This window comes from Filicampus tigris, chromosome 10, assembly GCF_054856515.1.
Source record: "Filicampus tigris isolate MCC_2025a chromosome 10, RoL_Ftig_1.0, whole genome shotgun sequence".
Taxonomy (NCBI): domain Eukaryota; kingdom Metazoa; phylum Chordata; class Actinopteri; order Syngnathiformes; family Syngnathidae; genus Filicampus; species Filicampus tigris.
The window spans coordinates 8185993-8206856 of record NC_141226.1 but is presented as its reverse complement, the minus strand read 5'-3'; the positions used below and the strand labels follow the sequence as shown (position 1 = coordinate 8206856).

Sequence of the window (20864 nt, the reverse complement as noted above, 5' to 3'; positions counted from 1 at the left end):
GGACATGAGTAGTAATGTGCATTTGCATTTTGGTGGCGATCGGTCACCGTTTCAGACAACAGAACTGACAAAGCGAGCAATATTACGACGCTTGGCTCCCTCCCGTGACGTGGACAGCTGAGACCGAAAACATAACATAAGCCACGCCCCAAAAAGGGGCGGGGAAATTTGTCATAAACCTTATCACAAAAAAAGCCCTTAAACCACTACAGAGTCTTTATGGTGGGCATTTTTGTACTAATGTAATTTTTACATATAAACCTATTATATAAGTGTCAATGTTAAGCTCACCCAAGTGTCCCTTTAAATTCATATGCGAGTCAAGGAGGTGAACGCCCCGAGGAGCAAACCTACCGTAAGTAAAAAGCAGTGTTTAGAATTGTGAAGATTTAAGGATTTTTTTTTTGTCATTGTGCTTTTAGTTATGATATGAATGAATCGGCCATCAATCGCAGTATGCACTGCTCTGATCGTCAGTTAGCTAGCAAATGCAAGAGATAGACACTAGAAGAAAAGCAACGGAAAATAAAATGGCATCTAGTAAATGAAGCTCAGCAAAATGTCGCTTTTTACTTCAAGTTGATACTGCTTGTATTATGAGTGTGTTGAGCAAGGTTCTGAATATGTGTGCATTTGAATTCATGAGACTCTGATTGTGGATGTTATGACAAACAATGACTTCTCAGTTAGAGAGGGTGTTGCAAGCAAGTGTATGCGTGCGTGTTTGCATACAGATATCTGTATGTAATTGATGAAACATTTAGTGGGAAGGTCACTCCAGTAAATCTATCTAGTCCAGTAAAAAAAAGTGTTACAATTTTTAAAAAAATGATTGAATTGATTTTTGCTGATGTTATTATTCATGTTGGGCAACTTGTGCTCTCGTTTGTCCACAATCAAGACAGAAATAAACTGCTACTTCAGCTAATCCTCTAAATCATTTTCCCACTTCACTTCAACATTTTGAAGTTGGTTCACACTATTTAGCAGTGCACTGCCCGATCACACAACAATGTTCTCTCACCTGAACTCTAGTGCGGAGTCTCTCTTGAGTCCATAGAAGCCGGCTGACAAGGTGAGTAGCCAATAAGGCACAAAAGCCCCGTGTTCGCACTCCAGGTAAGGTGCAGACCACTTGATCTGATTCTTGTCCAGAAGATAAACTCCACTCTTGGGATCCGATCCTCTTCTATGCGTATGTGCTCTCCTTCCGTCCCTAAACTCGTTCAACCACTCAGACTCGGGGCTCCTGCTCCTCAGCATCCGGTCCTGCAGCACCACCTCCTTCTGGCTCCTGGTCGCCTGCAGAAAGACTTGCGGGCTCGGCGCCGGTGCGTCCCTGTGGAAGCTTAACACGGCTCTGTGAATTTTGGGATCCCCTTCGAGCATGCTCCGAACCAGCGCGTGATACCATTGAAGGTCCCGCTGCAAGGTGTCCTCTCGGGACCTGTTGGCCTGCAGGATCATGTTCAAAAAGTTGGTGGCGTGCGTCATGGTATCCAGGATGCCGTGCAGCGAGTAATGGGTGGCGACGTGCAGGCCGCCCCGCAGGCTGCTCAGCTCGTACCTCCGTGAGCAGTTGACTTGTCTCAGCGCGGAGGAGTCGCCGCTGTGGAGGAAAGCGGTCACCACCCTCGGCAGTTCCTCCTCGATTTTGTGCGCCACGACCGTGCGCTCGGTAGCCGGCAGCGAGTGATAATAGGTCGGCTCCCTGTTGACGCCTTGGGTGCTGAACACTGAAGGGTTCTCGTCTCGGTCGTTTTCCGACCACTCCACATAGCCGTAGTTGGAGCCCAAGACAAGCCCCGTTTGCAGAAGCACGACCAGGAGAGCCATCCTCTTTCGTCGTCTTCTTCAGGGACACCGAGGAGAAAGCGCTTGGAAAAGTGCTGCAAGCATAACCAACAGCCTCGCAGATTTAAGGAGCACTGGCAAGAGGATGTGTCCTGCACAATGAAGATACAGCCGACAGTAATTGGCCACTTTTCATTGCACACAGGATCTCCTCAAATCTCGCATGCACGACGAGCCTGGTAACTCTATGAAAATCAAAGCCATTCCTCCTCAAAGTGGAAGCGGCCACTCCATGTGAGAGGTGAAGAACGACAAGAGGGAATGATAATTTTTTTCTTAAAGTCCCCCTCTTTAGGAAAAAACAAACAAACAAACAATTCCAATAGACCACCTGAGGTGTCGCACAACCCTACGACTGTGTGTGGTCTTTTTCTCACCGCCGGTTTGCCGGAGGTGGGCGGGGCGTGGGAACGGACTGGAGCTGTCCGGTTCTGAAAGTAGCGCCCGTGGGAAGAAAAATGAAGGTTCTATCCAGTACGGTTGTATTGCTCAAACTGGCATTGTAACATCTGATGTTATGATGACATACACAACATGCTATGTCCATCTCACCAATTGAATGTTTATGGTGCTACATGCAGTATAAACGTCTCCATGATATGCTATTCTAAGGTGTTTGGAGGAACACTCAGAATTCATCATTGTACCTTTGAGATTAATTATAATACATTTATTTATATAGCACCGTATACAAAGCATATAGTTGCAAGTACTTTCATATTAAAACAGTCAAAACATCCATCCATTCATCCATTATCCATATGGCTTATCCTCACAAGGGTCGCGGGCGTGCTGGAGCCTATCCCAGCTGTCTTCGGGCAATAGGCGGGGGACACCCTGAATAGGTTGCCAGCCAATCGCAAGGCACACAGAGGCAAACAAACATCCACACTCACACTCACACCTAGGGGTGATTTAGAGTGCCCAATCAACTTAACATGCATGTTTTTTGGAATGTGGGAGGAAACGGAGTAGCCGGAGAAAACTCACGCAGGCACGGGGAGAACATGCAAACTCCACACAGGGAGGCCGGAGCCGCGATTGAACCCACGACCTCTGAACTGTGAGGCGGACGTGCTAACCAGTCGACCACCGTGACCCCCCACAGTCAAAACACTAATAAATAAAATTACCGTCATTGTTACGTTCTTGTTCGGTGAAACAATTGTGATTACCACTAGCCAACTCTGCTACCTCACAGAAGATATTACAACTATAATCTGTATAGCCATACATTTTTAGAATAGAAATAAAGCATTAATAATTAGTGCAGACAGTGCATTCTACCTCTTAAGGTTTATTCACTTCAAACGTTGCATATGGACAAATTTTTTAATATTTTCTCCTTTTATTTCTGCCAAGTACTTGTGTGACTCTTCTTTACTGAGTTCTGTCATCTGTTGACAAGAACACCATGGGAGCATAGCTTTGCAGTGTTGTCTGGTCTTCTTTGACACTTTTGCAGCAATGGTCACGACTGAAGATGGGCGTTGCAATGCCTGGGGTGACTCAGAGGCCGTTGTCATGGCAGTAGAAAGTGCAGCCCTGCGTACATGATGCCCACTACAACCGATAATGAAGACGGCATCCTGGGTGGCCACGCAACACTGCATTATGTCACATTCACGATGACATAAGACCAAGGTAAAAATGGTGAGTATGCAAGAGAAAGGTGTGTATTAACACGATACATGGGAGAAAATGACACTGCGTGAGATGAGTGCTCCTGACCCTTCTATTTCATCCTCTTTTACAAGCTGCACTGCCTTCCCTAGCGCAATAAATATTTCATAGTCATTTGCTTCTTCATCTGCATGCTTTACAACTTGGGTTGGTGCAACCACAACCATGGTAAAGACGACACTAGTCATCTTTCCTACACACGCTCTGCTCACTCAGAGGTTTGTAAGGGCTTGGTGCAGGAAAAAAAAGCAAGCAAGCAAAAAGGTTTTAAAAGCACGCTACATAATTAAAATGCTGATAGTTGTAGGGAATGAAAAAGATTTACAGATTATCTTTGTCTTGTGTTTTTGAGGTATTTTTTTTGTCTGTGTATAGCATTAACAGCCATGACTCACAAGCATGATATTCTGACATTTCTGGATTAGCCACATTTTTAGGGCATTATGTTGGGGTTTCTGAATTTAGTGAAATGCCACTCCAGTAACATCTACTGTATAGTGAATAACAAATTATTAACTCTAATAGCATATTGCTTTCAGCAGAATTAATGACGGACATTATATGCACATGCAGTCGTGGATATTGTAGTGGTTCACTCGCCTGCTTTCTGTGCAGGTAGCATGGGTTCAGTTCCCACTATGAATGTGAGTGTGTCTCTGTCTGTGTCTGGTGAGTGATTGGGTAGTACAAATGCATTTTGCCTTTTGCCCAAAAAACATCTGGCTCCAAGAAATGAACAGATGGATTAGATGTATATCTTGATGATTTAGGTGACAAATGCGCAAACAACCTATTATGAAGGAACATTTGATAGTAAATGATCAGTTCATCGTTAGTTTGGTCCTGCTTATACTCTCTCTATTGTTTCACTATGAGGTTGAAAGACAATAAGCGACGCAAGATGCAAAATTGGAATACACTGTAGGCCTACCATGCATTTCATTTTCCATCACCAAGTTCATGTACATAATTTAATCTTTGCTGCCCTCTAGAGCTTTTTTTCCTGCTAAAAAGTCAAGTTTGTTAATTTGTGATCAGATCCAGCTATTCGTTTCCATTTTAAAATAAAGTATGAAAAACATTGTTGTTTTTGTTTTTGTTGTTGTTGTTATTATGGTTTAAAATATAGTTAAAATTAAATGAATATTTCACGTTGATTTACGTTAGGACTTTTTGGGAAATTCGACTTCAGTGTTTCCCACGGCAGAAAGGTATCATGAACGCAACTATTTTGACGACCCCGGAAGTGATTGAGTAAGTCAAGCTAGGCGTTGCCATAGCTGGTATGTAATTGATTTAAGATCGTCATTAATTTACTGCTCACATATTTTGGTGACCTTGTTATAACGTTCATAGTTATATTTGTTTAGTGCGGGTGTTGGATAAATCGTCATGTACGTTAAAACCAGTGCTTGCCGTCTCAAAACAACGTTGGCACTCAATGTTCGCGGCTAAAGTTAGCCGGGAATGTTGAGTGTTTTTTGTTAATAATTTCCACCTTTAATTTACTGGCATAGTAAACCCTAATCTTGAGTGAAACAGAAGAATTCCGGTGGGTGTCTCTGATAACCTAGGTTTAGTGCAGTGTTTGTGTGACGTTTACTCAACAAATACGATCAGAGAAGAACTACGGTGGTGACTCGTTGTTTATTTGTCGCATCGCTTTCTCATTTATCCTCTGAAGGTTTTATAATGCACATGGATTCTTCTCGGCCACCTAAGAGGGCCAACCCAAAACGAGAGGCGAAAGGCAGTCAAAGTGAGTCTAATAAAGCTCCCTGTCGCAAAGATGCCTATGCCAGACTTCTTAGCCAGCACCGCAGCAGCACCTTCACGAAATTTCTGGAGCAATATGCCAAGGAGCCGTCTCTCCCTAGGGAAGATAATGGACCGAACACATTGCTTCAAGCTCAGAGTGACAAGATGAGTATACCCCAAGGAAAAAGGGACCTCGTGCCAAATCATCTGTCTGATTCCAGTGACTTTTCACCTTCTTCCTTAAAAGACAAAGGAGACGAGAGCTCCTTGTCATTGTATATGGTCAAATTGAGCATTCAAAATGCACAGCATGACAGCGAGAGGAAGCCAGGTGTGTGTGGAAAGCACAGGAAAGCACAGAGAAGGGATACTGCCACAAGCCAAGATGGGGACATTGAGTCGGGTGAGGAGCTAAGTTCTTTCGGCCCAAATGACTCCAAGAAGCACCAGCGTCAGCGGAAGAAAAATAAAGAAACTAGCAAGGACAACTCCTCTAAGGACGGCAGCCATTTAGTTGAGAATGCCCAAAATACAGCCAATTTAAACAAACTGGAACCAGAGGACACAAAGAAGACAAAGAAAAAGAATTTGCCCAAGCAGCTGGAGGAGGGGAAGCCAAAAGGTCTAATAGCTAAATGTTCAGGTGACAGTCACAATTCCAAGTCCCCTCATGATTTAAACAAACAACAAAAACCCACAGGTACATTACAAGTCAATTCTGCTTATGCTGATGAATGCATTTGGAAGATTAATTTAAATTGCATTTAAATTGGTTTCAGCCTCCAATGCCAACTCGCCCGCGGACAAGAATAAAAACAAAGGAGGCAGAGGGTCAAGAAAACAAGTGTTTGAACACTATATGACCTTTGAAGATGTTTCTCATGGCCTTAAAAGAGGAGAACTTATTCAGGTACACTTGTTGTTAAGATGGTGGTCTCCCGAGATTGTGGCAAAATTTGTAAACTGGGATTCAACTACAGGTATATTGTCCATAAATATGTGAGTTGCTAGCATACAAATACATTGGCATTTATTGGGAACACATTTTTGGAGGTATTCATTTTAATATGTGTAAAACCATTTGACCGTATTTGTATTTGCCTAATTTGCTGTACTATTAAAGATAGGAGTAATTGTGTGAAACATGTAGCGTCTACTGCAAGATCATTGTATACATTTTAAATTGTTTTTCCTCAGGGACAATTGCGAATAAACCCCAAGAAGTACCATGATGCGTTCATCCCATCTCCTGTGAGTCTTGGCAGTATTTGCTGTGATGATGCCATCTTAAAAATAATTTGATGACTTTTGGGGGATAATATAACATTATTACCAGTACCACACTTCTGAGTTGAAATGTACAAAGCCTTTTTTTTTTTGTTTACAGGATGACACACGAGATATATTTTTGGATGGCATAATTGCTCGTAACAGGGCATTAAATGGAGACATAGTCGTGGTGCAAATCCTACCACGGGAACAATGGAAGGTATTCTATACTTTGTTATTGATCCATCTATGTAATGGTTTGCAATCCCCACACTACCGTATAAACCAGGATAATAATTTTCAAAGGTTGAAGTGACATTAATCTCATTAATTCATCTGATCTAAATGGTTTTCCATGTAGGTTGTGAGGTCTGACACTGACTGTGAGGGAGTCAGTGAGTCAGAAGCCCATAAGGCAAACCTGAGCCAAACAGCCCAGAAGAAGATGGTGCAAGCGCCACATATTTCTCTGGAAGGTCAGCATAGTGACCAAGGTCAGCTCGCAAGCAAAGGTAAGAACATGGCCATCCCTTAAAAACACTCATTGGCCACATGATTAGGTACATCTGCACAATGAAGTGAATGTCGAGAGCTTAGTCAAAATTATACAAAGATAGTATTGCTCAGGTTGGATGATCATGGTATTGTATGATGTATTTGACAATATTGGTATTATAGTATTTGAGCTGCACCAAACACGTGCTCTAATATTTTGCTTACTTTGTTTTGTCACATAAGAGGGACTCATTGAACACCTTTGGATCCTACTTCAAACTACAGCCACAATATTACATGACTATTAAATGACTAAGAGGCTAAATTTGCCAACCACCACCCCACAACACTCCTCGCCCCCCAAAAATTTTATAATTGCCTGTATTAGTTTCTATAAAAAATATTCAACAAACTATGATCAGAAAACAGGTTAATATCAATTCAAACTCAATGTTTATTCGTTTGATTTTGCAAAAATGCACCAGAGGTGTGCATGTACGTGTAACAGAAACTTTGTAAATCCCACTAACAATAAAGGCTAAACATTACTCATCCCTGACATACAACGCTTGCCTCAGTCGAAATGTATTCAACATGCCCCCTTGACACCAATTACTTCACGACTTTCCGATTTAGACATGGCTTTGGCAGCATCTTAGCGCATCACAGGAAAAACACAAAAAATGCGAAGGGGTATTTGTGATGAACCATGATTTTGCAGGGGAATACTGTCCTGTAATTTAGTTTTAATCCAGCATTTAAATGAAATAAAGCATCTGTTTTTTGTTTTGGTTTTTCGCAGACCATCTGGAAAACACCTTTACATCACAGTCCAGTAGTGAAGTACTTCAAATGACTGCTAAAGTGAGCTTTTCCATCTACATTACTGTATTTTTTAAAGAAGATATCATCTCTCAATTCCTTATGACACTTTCTCATCATCAATGTTCTAGGTGGTGTACATTGTTGAAAAGAAGCACTCAAGGGCTGTGACAGGCTCCCTGAAATTTCTACCCGACAAGCCTTTTGCCATGTTCTCCCCTGTGGACCACCGCGTGCCCAGGATTAATGTTCCCCTATCCGATTGTCCAGAGGATTTTACTTTGCGCCCTGATGATTACACCAACACACTTTTTATCTGCCGCATCACCAATTGCCCGGCTGACAGCAACTTTGCAGAAGGGTGAATATTGATGTTTTTGAATTGCACATCGATTCTCGTGTTAATGACTCTCCCTTGCTTTGTGTTCCACCAGTCGACTGGCGAAGACATTGGGCCAGGCTGGGGAAATCGAGCCGGAAACAGAAGGCATTCTGATCGAGTACGATGTCGATTTTTCAGAGTTCTCAGATCAAGTGATAGATTGTTTGCCCAAGAATGTGCCTTGGAACATCCCACCTGAGGAGATGGCCAAGAGAAAAGACTTAAGGTGGGACTTGCACAGTAGGCTTATACTTATCGCGGATATGCTTCATGACAGTTACCCAAATTTGTGTGCAAGTTTGAACACACATAATCACTTCACTATGCTACCGCAGTAGCAAAGTTATATTAACAGTGAATAATTGCATGAAAAACACACCAGGCAATGCCCAACTAGCGGATTTAACCAAGGATGGTAAATCCGGGTTCAGAAAGTAAAAACCCTGGAACCACCTTTGGCTAAAGCCAAACTCTGGCAGGTTTTTTACTTCCTAGATCTAGATTTTCCGTCTGTCGGTTACTTGCACATGTTCCCTATTCATGACAGGTCTCAGTCCCTATTCTCCACAAATGGTAGGGCAACACTGTAGAGTTAAAAAGAGAACAATTACTTACCTTTACCCTTGTGGTTGCTTTGCACACTGGCAGGGGCAGAAACTAGTTTATTGCCTTCTGATCATTGAAACTGTCTGATTCCCCCCTTCCCCCATCCAGATACAGTATGTACGTACTATATATCTATTGTATAGGCAGCATGGCGGGGTTGTGGTAGCTTGGTTGACTCAAAACGAGGACATCTGGATTCGAACCTCTGTTAGAGCTGTTCAGCTTTTCACTGTTTGTGTTTTCTCAGAGCACGCTTGTTTCCTCTAACATCCTTGAAACATGCATGCTAGTCAAAGCGAAAACTCTAAATCACCCATAGGGATGCGTGTGAGCCCTGTGATTGACTGGCAATCGCTCCAACTGTGTATTTAGTCGGAACATTTATTTACCTCATTATTGTACATTCATGTTTAGGAAGGAGTGCATCTTCACAATTGACCCAGCGACTGCCAGAGATCTGGATGATGCCTTGTCCTGTAAACGGCTTCCAGATGGTAACTTGCACATTAATACTTTATGGCTTCTTTAACTGGTGGTGTTGAAGCACTTATTGATAATTGATGATCTCCCCTGATTCCTCTCAAAGTGTATTTGTGTTTGATACAGGCAACTATGAGGTGGGGGTCCACATTGCTGATGTCAGTTATTTTGTGGAGGAGGGCAATGCTTTGGATAAAATTGCCAGCAAGCGAGCCACAAGTGTGTATCTCGTACAAAAAGTGAGTTACCTAAATTATTAGTCATTTAAATGATCTGGATAACTCTCATAGTTTGATAGCTGGAAAATTATAATGCATCATTTACTTCTATTGTTGTTCAACTGTTGCTTTTCAACATGATCTTATTCATTGTGACTGTCCAGGTCATCCCTATGTTGCCAAGGCTACTTTGTGAGGAGCTATGTAGTTTGAACCCTCTCGCTGACAGGCTTACCTTCTCCGTCATTTGGAAAATCACACCTGAAGGGAAGGTATGTTCATAGGAGAATCACGGGATTATTTTTTTTTTTTTTACTGCTGATGAGGTGCAGTGACACATATGGTCAATAACGCAAATGAAAATTCAAACTGTATTCACTTGCCCACAGTCTTGAAATCAGTGTTATCTTTCTCATTCCTCTTCCTGTGCACAGATTCTGAGTGAATGGTTTGGCCGCTCCGTGATCCGCTCATGTGTCAAGTTGAGCTATGATCATGCTCAGAGTATGATCGAGGCCCCTGAGAAGATGTTTGCTGCTGAAGAGCTGCCTCCTGTGGACCCGGAGCACCGTATTGACGTGATCCACCAAGCTGTGCTGAACCTGCATTCCCTTGCTAAGAACCTCAGAGCTCAGCGTTTCTCTGGTGGAGCGCTCCGACTAGACCAGGTTAGGTCTGCTGGCCAGTTTGTTTTTAATATAAAGGACTGATGTATGGCGAGAAAACTGACATGCACTTTTGTGGTTAACTTAATCACTTACATTTTTTTTGCATTTTTCTCAGCTGAAACTCTCTTTCAAACTGGACAAAGAGACCATGATGCCCCAAGGCTGCTACATTTACCAGTACAGAGATAGTAACAAGTTGGTATTTGTGCTGCTATACTGTATCTCTGAATCTCAAAGTGTTATTTCTATATTGATTGAATTTTATTGTATTGCGTATTTATATTAAATTTCAAGACAGTGTATATTTTATCTAAATGGCACCTAAATGTCAACTGTCTTTTTTCCCCGTTTTCTAGGTTGGTTGAAGAGCTCATGCTACTAGCTAACATAGCCACAGCCCACCATATTTACAAACACTTCCCTGAGCTAGCCTTGCTCAGACGCCATCCTCCACCCAAGGCTAAGATGGTGGATGAGCTACAAGAGTTGTGTGACCAGCTGGGCATTGACATTGACCTTTCCTCTGCCGGCGCATTGAATGTTGGTATTCATACTGACAATACACATGAAACCATTTGATGGTTACTATTTGAACACTATTAGCCAATGAAGTCAAAATGGGTACTTGAAATCTTTTCACGTCTGTGTTTTTCCAAACATGTAGAAGAGTCTACTTTCCACTCTTGGTAATGATGAATATTCCATTGCCCGTAAAGAAGTTCTCACCCACATGTGCTCCAGACCTATGCAGGTTAGCGTGATTGTTTCATTCCATGGTTGCTTCTGTTTGTCAAAGTGAAAAACATAAAAAACATTTTACATATCGTCGCTGTCCTGTGAAAAACACTTATCTCCAATTTTGGAAACTTTTAAAATTTTCACTTCAATGCGATTTCTGTAACGCGGAAATATGATTCAGGTAAAAATAAGAAAATGAAAAAAAAATGGAGATAAGTGTTTTTCACATGACAGCAACGATATGTTGATGTAACAAAATGATGCTGCTTGCTGTAATGTACCAGCCAAGTGTGTGCTGTATTTATGGATAAATAATGATAATCATCTTTTTCTCTGGACTTTTGTGTTTTCTAGATGGCGTTATACTTCTGTACAGGGGCACTCCAGGAGGAAAAGCTTTTTAAGCATTACGCCTTGAATGTTCCTCTTTACACTCATTTCACGTCACCCATCAGACGCTACGCTGACATCATTGTGCACAGACTGCTGGCATCTTCACTGAGTATAAACACAACACGTGTACATTTCCTGAAAACAGACAGCTTTTTTTGAAATTTTATTTTTTTAATTTCTGCTATGCATGTTTTGATTCAGATTGTGGTCCCGAGTTAGCACTGTCAACAGATGAAGTCCAAAAACAGACTTCACACTGCAACGAGAAGAAGACTGCATCCAAAAGAGCACAAGAGCTGAGCTCTGAGCTCTTCTTTGGAGTTTTTGTAAAGGTTGGTAACAGCATTCTGTCATTGTTAATGCAGTCACAGCTTTAGTTACACTTGTAAAATCTAATGAGATCCAGTATTGGGATCTTACAAAGTGTAAGAGTGTGTATCGAATGCAGTATTTTTATTCCCTTATTTGGCTACATGTGAAAGGCAAATGATTAGAAACAGAATTATTGTTCTACGGTATCTATAATTTTGAGGCTGAATTTTGGAGACAATTGGTCCATATTTTTTGTCTTGATTATCCATACATGAGAAGTAGACATTTGTTATTATTGTTTGTACAGTGCCCAGCAGAAATGAGTACACCCCAACAGGTTTATAAGAACACCTTTAGTTTCCTTTCAGAATCAATATTTCTACACTACAAAATACTTCCACAAATGTGGGCCATTGAATGCAAATAAGATTTGTTCATTTGTACACACAAAAAAGTCATTTTCTGAACAAATTTACTAAAGACCATGTTGTACAAATAAGTAGACACCGAGAAAAAGACTGACAACTTGTTCATTCCTGGCCTAGCAGACATGCTGCTGTCCATAAAAGTCATGGAGGTCATACAAAATACTAGGTCATTTTTGTTGTGGGCTGTATTAATTTTGTGCATTCATTAAATTGATTAAGTTAAGTTATAAATTAAGCAGCAAAATGCACCCACTTTTAGCCATCTCAGGGGGCGCCCGTTTTGTCACCTCTGTCGACTGAAGATGACAATGAAAATGCTCAGGGCTCAGATATCGACCAATCATTGCTCAGCTTTTGAAAAAAGGTGAGCTGTGATTGGTCGTTTTCTGAACCCTGAGCAACTTGATGTCATCTTCAGTCGACAGAAGTGACAAAATGGCCGCCCCCAAGCTAGCTAAAAAAGGGTGGATTTCTCATTTTCCACAAACGCAATATCAATGGAAAGTACACATTATATTATCATTCAACCTTACTTTCATGTTATCCTTCTGACTACCAGCGGAAAAAAAGGCCAATCACTTTTATTTTGAAATTCCCCAATGTTTGTAAAGTAACTGGAATACTGAAAAAGAAATTAAAAAAAAAAATATATATATATATATATATATATATATATATATATATATATATATATATATATATATATATATATATATATTTTTTTTTTTTTTTTTAATTTTATTTTTTTTTAAGCTAAGATGTGTCCACAACAATGGACATTGGAACTCGATACAGGTGAAACAGAACGTTGTTGGCAACCAGTTAGACCAACAGAAAATATCAAAAAGTCAACATGAGAGGGCTCAACATAAACGCAACTGCCCATTATCTCTTCTTTGTCTCCTGCTTCTTTTGCGCTTATTTGGTATGATACTTCAAACAGCAATTCCCTTTCTTGGAAACACGAAGGAAACCCTTGCACTTTGTGCACATCACCTATGTTTTAGTGTTGCAGCCGGATCTGCGACACCTTGATGCATGTGCTTCATCCATCATCTCTGGAAGGTGGATGGCACCGTAGTGTCCCAGAGCTGTATTTGGCTGTCCTTTCCATTTTTGACGTGGATGAGTATAGTCATCTACGGTGTCACTTGTGATTCCTGCTTGGGCTTGAATAATTAACTCTTCACCAAAGGTCAGTTTGAAGTCAAGGACCCTCATGAGTTTCTTCCCGAGACTCTGCCGGTCACTCTTATACTGAAGCCAAAAGTTTGTGATTGCCAGGTCAAAAAAGTGGAATATTGCACGCACTGTCCATTTCCTGGTGCGAGAGGCCATCCTGTATAAACTCAACATTCGGTCGACCAGGTCCACACCACCCATGTTGGTGTTGTACTCTGCAATTGCCAGTGACCTTGACACCTGGACAAAGTTTTTTTTTTTTGTCTTGGACCATCTTTCGCATGCATCCTGAGGTTCAACCCCATAGGCAGACGATGCCATGACCACTGGTTTGTTATCCAACCACTTCATGACAGCAAGTTCAAGTGTGCTTCGTCTCATCACCATCTCTGATGACCCTCTTTCTTTCTGTTTGAAGGGCTTATCACCTATTATCTTGCAGTCCTTTGGAACCCTGTTATTCATGAGGGTTCCACTCCCTGTCAGTCCTTTTGCCATCAGAGTGTCAAGAAGGTGTATTTGATTGTTGTAAAGTACTTGTCAAAAAACAGGTGGATGCCTTGGGGAACAGATTGTTAAATAAAGAACAGCTTGTTCTCCAATGCCCTTTCCTCTTGTCACTGCAAAGGTAGTCTTGCCTTGGTAAACCACAAAGTCTAAGACTAGACCAGTTGGTGCAGCCAATACAAACACCTTCAGTCCAGTTGGGTTAGGTTTGCGGGTACATACTGGCGCACTGGGCATCGACCAGTAAAAGGAAGCATTTACTTGTCAATACACAATTTTCCCGTTCTGGGCAGACTCAAGACATCCTTGCCTTACTTTGGTAAAAGGGACCTGATTCTCCAAAAGAGATCACTTCTTTTTTCCTCATCTGAAAAATCTAGGCCGTTGACAATTTTGATAGAATTTCTCAATTTGTAAAACCGATTTGTGGTCATGGATTCTGCCACAATTTGGACTCTAGTATTAAAGGCCCAATACATTTGAATTTTGGGATATCCTAGACACCCCATGTAGGAATTCAAAGATTTCTCAATTTCCAACAACAACGTGGAGTAAAATTCTCTCTACTTTTGAGAATGACGTCCTTTCTTGTCACTTAAAAAAAATGGAGTAAATAATTACAAATGTACACTCAGGACGACGTTTTTTAAACGCTTAAATACTAGGCTGAAATACAGTTAAAATAATTCAAACAACACTTTAATGTGTTCTTAAGAGTCTTACGGAAAACATGCAAAGAACATTTCAAGCCACAATTTAATAAAAAGTTCTTACTTTTCCTCTTCCCATAAAATGTGCTTGCACTGAGGGAAGCCATTTTCTTTGATGATGCAATCAATGCTAACAAAGTCACACCCCCTCAAATTTGGTATCATTGGAAAGCTCCAAATGTCCTCTATGTAGTACAGTAGGAGGCATTTCGATTGAATGCAGTGGGTGGGAGATATTCAGGTTTACAAATGTCTGCAGAGGAGGAATTTAAACTGCTGGTAGTCGGGAGGTTATGAGTTAAACACATTCTACAAAAAGTATTTTGTCAAAATTTTGGAAATTGTTCTTTACGTTCATCGAGATTGAATAAAATGTTTACATTTTTCAAGGTGGGTGTACTCATATGCAGAGCACGCAGTGTCATAAGTCATTTTAAGGCTTTGTTCAATAGGACTGTGGCCCCCTGGACTCTGAGGCCATGGTGATGGCTGTGTTGGATCAGTCCTTCGATGTGCTGGTTCTACGCTATGGAGTGCAGAAACGCATCTATTGCAAGGTTGTCCATTATATACTTTCTATACAAATGTTTCAGCATTTACATTCTGTGCATCTATTCGAAAGCCGATAGATAAGCGCCATCTTTCATTTTTAACGAGGGCAATCATAGTCAATATGCCGCCATCTGCTCGCAGCAGCTACGCTGGCTAGTTTCAAACTGAAGCGTTGCACTCAAACAATCTGTGACCTCGTAAGCGGTGATGAATGGGACAGAGGTACTGACACTTCTTCCCACCTGGAGGCCACACCTTTAGAAAGCAATGACATGACAGCTGAGCTGAACATTCGCTGCTTGATATACTCAGCATTTTATATAAAGGGGAGAGGAGCAGTGCACAGCAGCCTAAAGCTTGATTTATTTCAACAAATCATTTTTTTTTTTCCCCTGTGACCATCAGTCTGTCACTGGCCTGGCCTCATTCCACCATCGCAAGGTGGGGAAGAAATCTGAGCTGACTCTCATGTGGTCACCAGAGCACTCACATGAACCTCCATTTGAGCAGGTGAGACTCTTCTGTTTATGATAGTCTTCCTGTAGCCAGTGTGAAAAGTTATGTACTGTTGAGATGAATAATGACAACACATTTGTACTTTTAACATGTCTTTTTAGATAGGTAACAAACACCAAACTACCCTTATTTACAACAGTGGCCTTTAAGTTTTTTTGTTTTGTTTTTGCTTTAGCCAAAAACAGGCAATTGAGATGCGGCCAGGATGGAAACATTCGTTTGCAGATTTGAAAAGCGCGTTTATGGAGGAATTGTCGATTTTTCCCCAGGTCATTTCCATCTTCACACTAGTGGAGGTGCAGCTCAAAGCAGACGGCGTGCCCATGAAATGCAGTACATTACTCAAGAGGCCCAATGCGATTGCACCATAAATACTTGACACGTCATGTAAGCAGTGTTATTGTTCTACACATGGACACTACCATTTGCTGCAAAACACTCAGATGCAGTCTGACTTTGTGACTTGAAGAAAGAGGAACTTATAACAGTTTGTGAACTCACTAATTAATCATGGTGTGCTGGTGTATTTCACGTGTAGTACACGAAATAGATTATAGATACTGTAATTTCTTTTAGTATAATATACTTTACAGAGTCATAAGATACAGAAAGTTATTTAGATAAAATATTAATAGTTGTGAGTTTGTATAGCATATGTTTTGGTGACCATAGTACATCGGAATAGGAACTTAAATTGCTTTTACTAATTTAGGTTAATATCGCACATAGAATTTACAGACATCAAGTGGTATTTCCTAACGTGTATTATTTATGTAAATAACATCATTTTACACAGTGAAAGACGTATTTTTCACATAGGACAGTTCATGAGCCCACATTTGGTTGTATATTTCCCGAAAATGGGTTCCACAAGCCTGGAGCTAAGCTCTTGTATTGCTTGTTTATCAAGCTTGGCTTAATAAGATGACTCTTTGTTTTTATTTTAAGATTTGGGATAGGCTTGAATGTAAATTACTGCTGAACATGATTATTGTTTCACGCTGGCTAATAGCTAGCTATTTTTGTTTTGTTTTAGTATCGTACCTTAATATAGCACATCCATCCATCCATTATCTATATCGCTTCTCCTCACAAGGGTCGCGGGGCGTGCTGGAGCCTATCCCAGCTGTCTTTGGGCAGTAGGCGGGGGACACCCTGCATTGGTTGCCAGCCAATTGCAGGGCACACAGAGACAAACAAACATCCACACTCACAATCATACCTAGGGGCAAATTAGAGTGTCCAATCAACTTACCATGCATGTTTTTGGAATGTGGGAAGAAACCGGAGTTCCCGGATAAAACCCACGCAGGCACGGGGAGAACATGCAAACTCCACACAGGGAGGCCGGGGCCAGGATCGAACCCACGACCTCTGAACTGTGAGGCGGTGGTGCTAACCAGTCGACCACCGTGCCGCCAATATAGTACATGTTGAATATAATTGAACTGTGCCATTTTCTTTTAAACTGTGATTCTGGTTTCTTCTCAGTTTATGACATATGCTTTGTTTTTGTTTTGCTGCAGCCTGAGCTTTAAATGTATTTTAAAGGTCCCATGCCATAAAAATAAAACATGTCCACTGTTTTATGCATAATATGGGTCAGGAATGCGCCTGTGACAAGGTTGAAGTTTGACATCTATGCGGTTTGTTGATTGTTTGCAATAGATGATAAAAGGTGAAAGGCTTTCAAAACTAGTGGTTCAGGTTTTCATGTTATTGTGACGAAGATTCGCTACTCATTATTCAAGAAAAGATCTGCATGCAGCAAGTTACTGAAGCAGAAGGAGATGAAACAGAACTAAGCCGGAACCAGGCATCAGCAATAAACTGACTGGTAGAGGCTGCCGTATTATATAGACGGTTAGTTGTGTTCTGCATAGTGTTTTACTAAAATGATTAGACCAAAAATCACAGTCATTGCTCATTGGTTAATATTCGGGGCCTCAACACAGCAGGAGAAACAAAACATGTTTGGCCTTTGACCTCACGCTTGGGGGGGCCTCTATCTCAAATTCATGGGCCGAATTTCGGGCCCAGTATGTGCCTGATGGCCGTCGAAGACACAGAGATATTGGCAACTCCCTACCAGAGGACAGTTGATTCCCATATTCAGTTTGAGGGGACCTGCAATTCAGTCAGTGCAAAGCTTATTTACCTATTGATTAGTAATAACAACCTGGCCCATTTAAGATGCCGGGCATTTTTGACCAACAATAGCTTCAAAAAAGGTATACTTGGCATTTCCAACCCAAATTATATTGCAAACCACATACGACTTCGCAGATTATGTAAAAAATAAAATAAAAACTAGAGATGTGTGGGGTTATCCCGTTATGGGTCCCCGGCCCACCCGTGTGGGCGATGGCGTTGTGGCCGCGGGACATTCACTACATACTAAACAACTTCAAAGCATTCCTGGGCATGTTATATATGGTTAGAAAACTGAGAGTCCGCAGATTCGAATGATACCAAACATTATAAGACACAATCATGTCTGCAGGCTCGGCGAGCATTTTAGTCAAAACAATCGCTAACACACAAAAAATATGGAACTCACCATTTCATCCTCAAATGTCCAACACAATTTCATAATCCATCATCAGTGATCATATTACATTGACAAGGGTCCAGTAAAAGTATTCCAGTAATATAGTTAGTCCACAACAAGCCTGACATCCATAAAGCCACGTTATTAGCTGCTGCAACCGTTACAGGTTGCTATCAGATACATATACATATTACATATGTACATATTTTCCATCGTAGATTGAGTTACCTTCGACGACGTTTCAAAACGTAGGCTGGACTTTAGTTTGATTCATAGCTTACTTGACAATCAACTAATGTTTCCTATGTCAGAGTTCAACAACAGCCAATGAACATATTCCATGCGTAAACAGTACCACCCCTGCATATGGACGATTCGTCAGTTATGTTTGCAGTCACAACCAAACTTGCAAAGATGGTGATTGACGCATTCAACGGCCAATGAAATTCTTAAAAAAAAAAAAACACGGGAACTTTTTGAACAAAAACAAACACCGTGCGTAACACACACTTTCAAAGCCGCTGGCAGCGAGGTCAAGCCGTTTGCCAGAGCGCACGTCATATCGCGTCACCTTCTTTGATTTTTTGCGTTTTTTTTTCATCTGGATGTAGGATATGATAGCGCCAAGTCTTACTTTTCATTAGAACTCTTGATTGTTTAAGCATTCTACAAGAACGAACAATGCGACACGGGCAACAATGGATATCGTGCCTGCTAAGACAAAGCGACCCAGATGACTAGATGATACATTTAATTGTATTGTGAAATTGATCAGGAAGGTGGCGGCGATGGTGGTACTTGCATGTGTAGGGTTCTTTCCACACACAACACCCACGCCCTGGCAAGCTAGTTTGCTTCGCAGCAGCAGCTTTACATGCATACTGTAAATTACCCTTAAAAAGCCGGGGAAAATTGTACGTCATCGCAGCATGTGACATAACGGATCAACACGTGAGAGAATGTGCACTGCATCCTGCGCCCTGCACCCTACGCAGAGCAGCAATTTCTGACGCGTGCATAGCATGTGTTGCAGGCAAAGTCGCAGACGTGCTGCGCAGCACAACGCATTGGTCACGTGATGCAATGCGGCTGTACAAAATATTGTTTTTTGGGGGGGCGGGGTTTTGCCAGGTGTGCAAAGTTTTATGAGTGTTTAGACCCTCCTCGTTTTCCTAGCAAAAAGCGTAAACTCACAAAATTTGTTTGAAAATCATGACGGCGTTAACACTTTTCCGAGCAAATATGTGGTGGACATCAAATAATGAAACTTTGAAATTGAAAATGACATTTTCTTGTGCTGGTAGGTGGTGCTATTAATACAACAAAATGTTTTCTTATAAATGCCTTTAAGTCAGGACTCTCATTGAGTGTGTGAGTTTGTGTAATTTGCAAAAGATATAACCATCGCGATTCAAGTTCCAAGAGATTTTGTTGCCACAGTTGATCATCAGAATTCACGACGCCGCCATGGCCACGCCCTCTGCCGAAAAGTGATATTTACTTTTGAGGTGGATCTGGTCAATGCACTTAGTGCAGTACAATAAAATGTAAAAGATGATATTTCTTGTCAAACATTTGAGTTTCGATGTATGCTTAGGCCCTCCAAAATGCAATTCATTCAGCCAAAAAAATATTTATGCAAAATAATAATTCCTTACAAAGGAATGGACCTCTAAAAGTGTGGCATGGGACCTTTAAGTTGAAGGGAAAAACGTGTTTACTTGACAAATAACTGATAACTGGACTCAGTTCAATTTCTAACATTTGTGTCATACTGAGCAAATTGTATTACTTTGTTTTGCAGTGTTACAGTAATGTGTAGCTTTATTCTTGCCATTATTCAAAGTGCAGTTGTGCAGTTGTGTTCCTCTGTCTTCCTACTAAAGCAGCATTGTTTGCATGTGTATTTAATTTATTGTTGAATATGTCATGACGGTGACGAAAAGTTGCAATAAAGAGCAGTACAGAGAGAGACTGTTGTTTTTTTAATCCCCGAATAAATAAACACATACTCGGAAATGCATTGTCCATATCGCTTTTACAAAGATAGAAAACATTCTCATTTTTTTTAAAGGGAGTGCCTACGGTACGCAAATGGGTAGTCAAAATGGATGATGCTGATATAGTCATATGCCCAAATAAATTGAATTCCCTTTTATAATCCAAGGGTGTGTCAAAGTAGTTTGACATGGAAGTACAGTAGTTAAAGTGTGTATAAACTTATGCAATCATATTATTTTAGTTTTTAATTAACTCTTACCTGCTCAAAAATTATTTTTTTCAACAGAATTTTATAGATATTCGTTCCACATAATTATTGTTTTCAACACCAACACATTTATCTATGCCGTGTTGACTTTTTATAACGTGCACCCGAGAAACATTATGAAAGATACATTCTACTGTTATGATAAAAGTGGACAAAACAATCTTTGTATCCCACGTCAACATGATCCAGTAAGGCATGTTATCATTGCCACACCTATGCACTACAAGCTGTAATAATCAATCAATCTTTGGTTTGCCAACTTCCATTGCCCAGTAGCACCAGGAACAGTATCGCTTTTATTTTAGGATTATCATCTGTGTAGTGCTGATCACATTTGTGATATCTACACTCGAAAAATAAACTGCAGCAAGACTTTATTGGCGTTACAGCAACATGCGCTTGGGAGTGTGAAGTGCACATTCAACTGACTGGCTTCTGGAAACTGACAACATGTGTCATGTGTCATCTTCC

General features: G+C 41.0%; 2 protein-coding genes across 3 annotated transcripts in view; one reads left to right on the top strand and one right to left on the bottom strand.

The window, feature by feature from the left end:
* Positions 1-2266, bottom strand: part of gpr158b (G protein-coupled receptor 158b) — a 56397-nt gene extending 54131 nt beyond the window's left edge. The window contains exon 1 of the mRNA XM_086043757.1: positions 1025-2266. Within this exon, the coding sequence (XP_085899883.1) occupies positions 1025-1836 (812 nt within the window). The 5' untranslated portion in view covers positions 1837-2266. The remainder of the gene's footprint in view (positions 1-1024) is intronic.
* A 2494-nt stretch (positions 2267-4760) lies between these two features.
* Positions 4761-20096, top strand: dis3l2 (DIS3 like 3'-5' exoribonuclease 2). Of its 2 annotated transcripts, XM_086043464.1 has the most exons (21): positions 4761-4820; positions 5222-5995; positions 6075-6205; positions 6493-6546; positions 6683-6784; positions 6926-7076; positions 7862-7923; positions 8013-8242; positions 8316-8489; positions 9284-9363; positions 9476-9588; positions 9732-9839; positions 10002-10235; positions 10351-10430; positions 10592-10775; positions 10900-10986; positions 11328-11475; positions 11568-11698; positions 14958-15062; positions 15463-15567; positions 15843-20096. In XM_086043464.1, the coding sequence occupies exons 2-21, from the start codon at positions 5230-5232 to the stop codon at positions 15942-15944; spliced, it is 3147 nt and encodes a 1048-aa protein (XP_085899590.1). In that variant the 5' UTR covers positions 4761-4820; positions 5222-5229; the 3' UTR covers positions 15945-20096. The 2 variants fall into 2 exon arrangements, with proteins under 2 accessions (XP_085899590.1, XP_085899591.1); XM_086043465.1 differs by lacking the exons at positions 14958-15062; positions 15463-15567; positions 15843-20096 and adding an exon at positions 13114-13305.
* Positions 20097-20864: the final 768 nt, after the last annotated feature.